Raw genomic sequence first — 1208 nt, 5'->3', positions numbered from 1 at the left:
GCTTTTTATAAGTTTTTGCTCCACGGGGAACGGTTTTCTGAGTCTTCCTCTCGCTGCTCTCCATCCCTCGAGTCCTAACCAGGTTTTTTCTTTTTTGCTTGTGAGAACGAAAAAAGTTGCCAGGGAAGGAATATTTGGTGCATCTCACGGAGGGTTTTCTATTTTCAGTAAGTTTTACCATTCTCCAGATGGCTCCCAATTTCTCTAGACACACAAAGTCACTAGGCTCCCCCTAGACCTTTTTGAGGATCTATTTCATGAAAAATGTGGGTCCTCCGTACTCCCTGCCAACAACGGACCTGTACAGAATTTCGCATTTGATTCTACATCGTCTGTCGACCCCCAAAAGCTCATTTTTTGACCCCAAGTTAAAGACGTCTGTCTAGAGTTAAAATGCAAGGAACACTCTAATACCCTTCGAGGGGCTCAAAGACGCCCTCGACCTTCCAGGGTGAGTTCTTGACTCGGCCAGCGAGAGCCTGGACCTTGCGCCAGAGAAGGTGGATCCTCGCTACACACTGGCTTTAATCTGAGGAAAAGTTAACTTTCCGCTCCTTGCATTTTCTCCAAAGCCCGTCCTGGGGCCAAGGCCTCAAAATCTGAGACCAGGCAAGACAGGTGTGTAAAGAAAACCTCGGGGTAGGGTCGCTGCACACAAACTCACCTGAAGGTCGGAGCCCCGGAGCTCCCCGATGTACTTCTGCTTCGAGTACAGCCTGCGACGCCCTGTCTACTCCTAGTAACGCGAACATATTTCGAGGCCACCCTTCATGGGGTCTACCAGAGGCTCCCCGAAAACTCAAGACTCCGCAGGAGCGCGGCATCCTTCGCGGGGCATCCTTACCTTAGGGTTGGTCAGGAGCTGGTGCTCGTCGCTGTGCAGCAGCGCCCTGGAGTTGGACTCCGAGTTGTTCACGTAGACCTGGACGCAGGGGTACTGCGAGGTGCCTCTACAGTCGGCGCCACAGGTGAAGGTGCACTCGAACACCTCGCCGATCTGCTGCACTGACAGCACCGTGCAGTTGGCCGCCGTGGCTTGCAGATCCTGCAGCGCCGGGCTGAGCCAACAGAAGCCGAAGATGAAGAGCGACACGACGCCGGAGATGATGAGGAACAAGCCGAGCCGGATGCTCTTGTCCTCGGCTTCCGTGTACTCGTAAGCCACCCGGAGCTTCGCCATCGCCCCCAACTCCGGCGGCTGGCGCGCT

General features: G+C 54.5%; 1 protein-coding gene across 1 annotated transcript in view; it reads right to left on the bottom strand.

Moving 5' to 3' along the window:
* The window catches only part of KCNMB4 (potassium calcium-activated channel subfamily M regulatory beta subunit 4), a 59923-nt gene extending 58721 nt beyond the window's left edge, over positions 1-1202 (bottom strand). The window contains exon 1 of the mRNA XM_011374263.2: positions 845-1202. Within this exon, the coding sequence (XP_011372565.1) occupies positions 845-1180 (336 nt within the window). The 5' untranslated portion in view covers positions 1181-1202. The remainder of the gene's footprint in view (positions 1-844) is intronic.
* Positions 1203-1208: the final 6 nt, after the last annotated feature.

The sequence above is a fragment of the Pteropus vampyrus genome, unplaced genomic scaffold, assembly GCF_000151845.1.
Source record: "Pteropus vampyrus isolate Shadow unplaced genomic scaffold, Pvam_2.0 Scaffold9, whole genome shotgun sequence".
Classification (NCBI taxonomy): Eukaryota; Metazoa; Chordata; class Mammalia; order Chiroptera; family Pteropodidae; genus Pteropus; species Pteropus vampyrus.
Note: the sequence above shows the minus strand (reverse complement) of the source record. Positions and strands in the feature narration are given on the sequence as shown.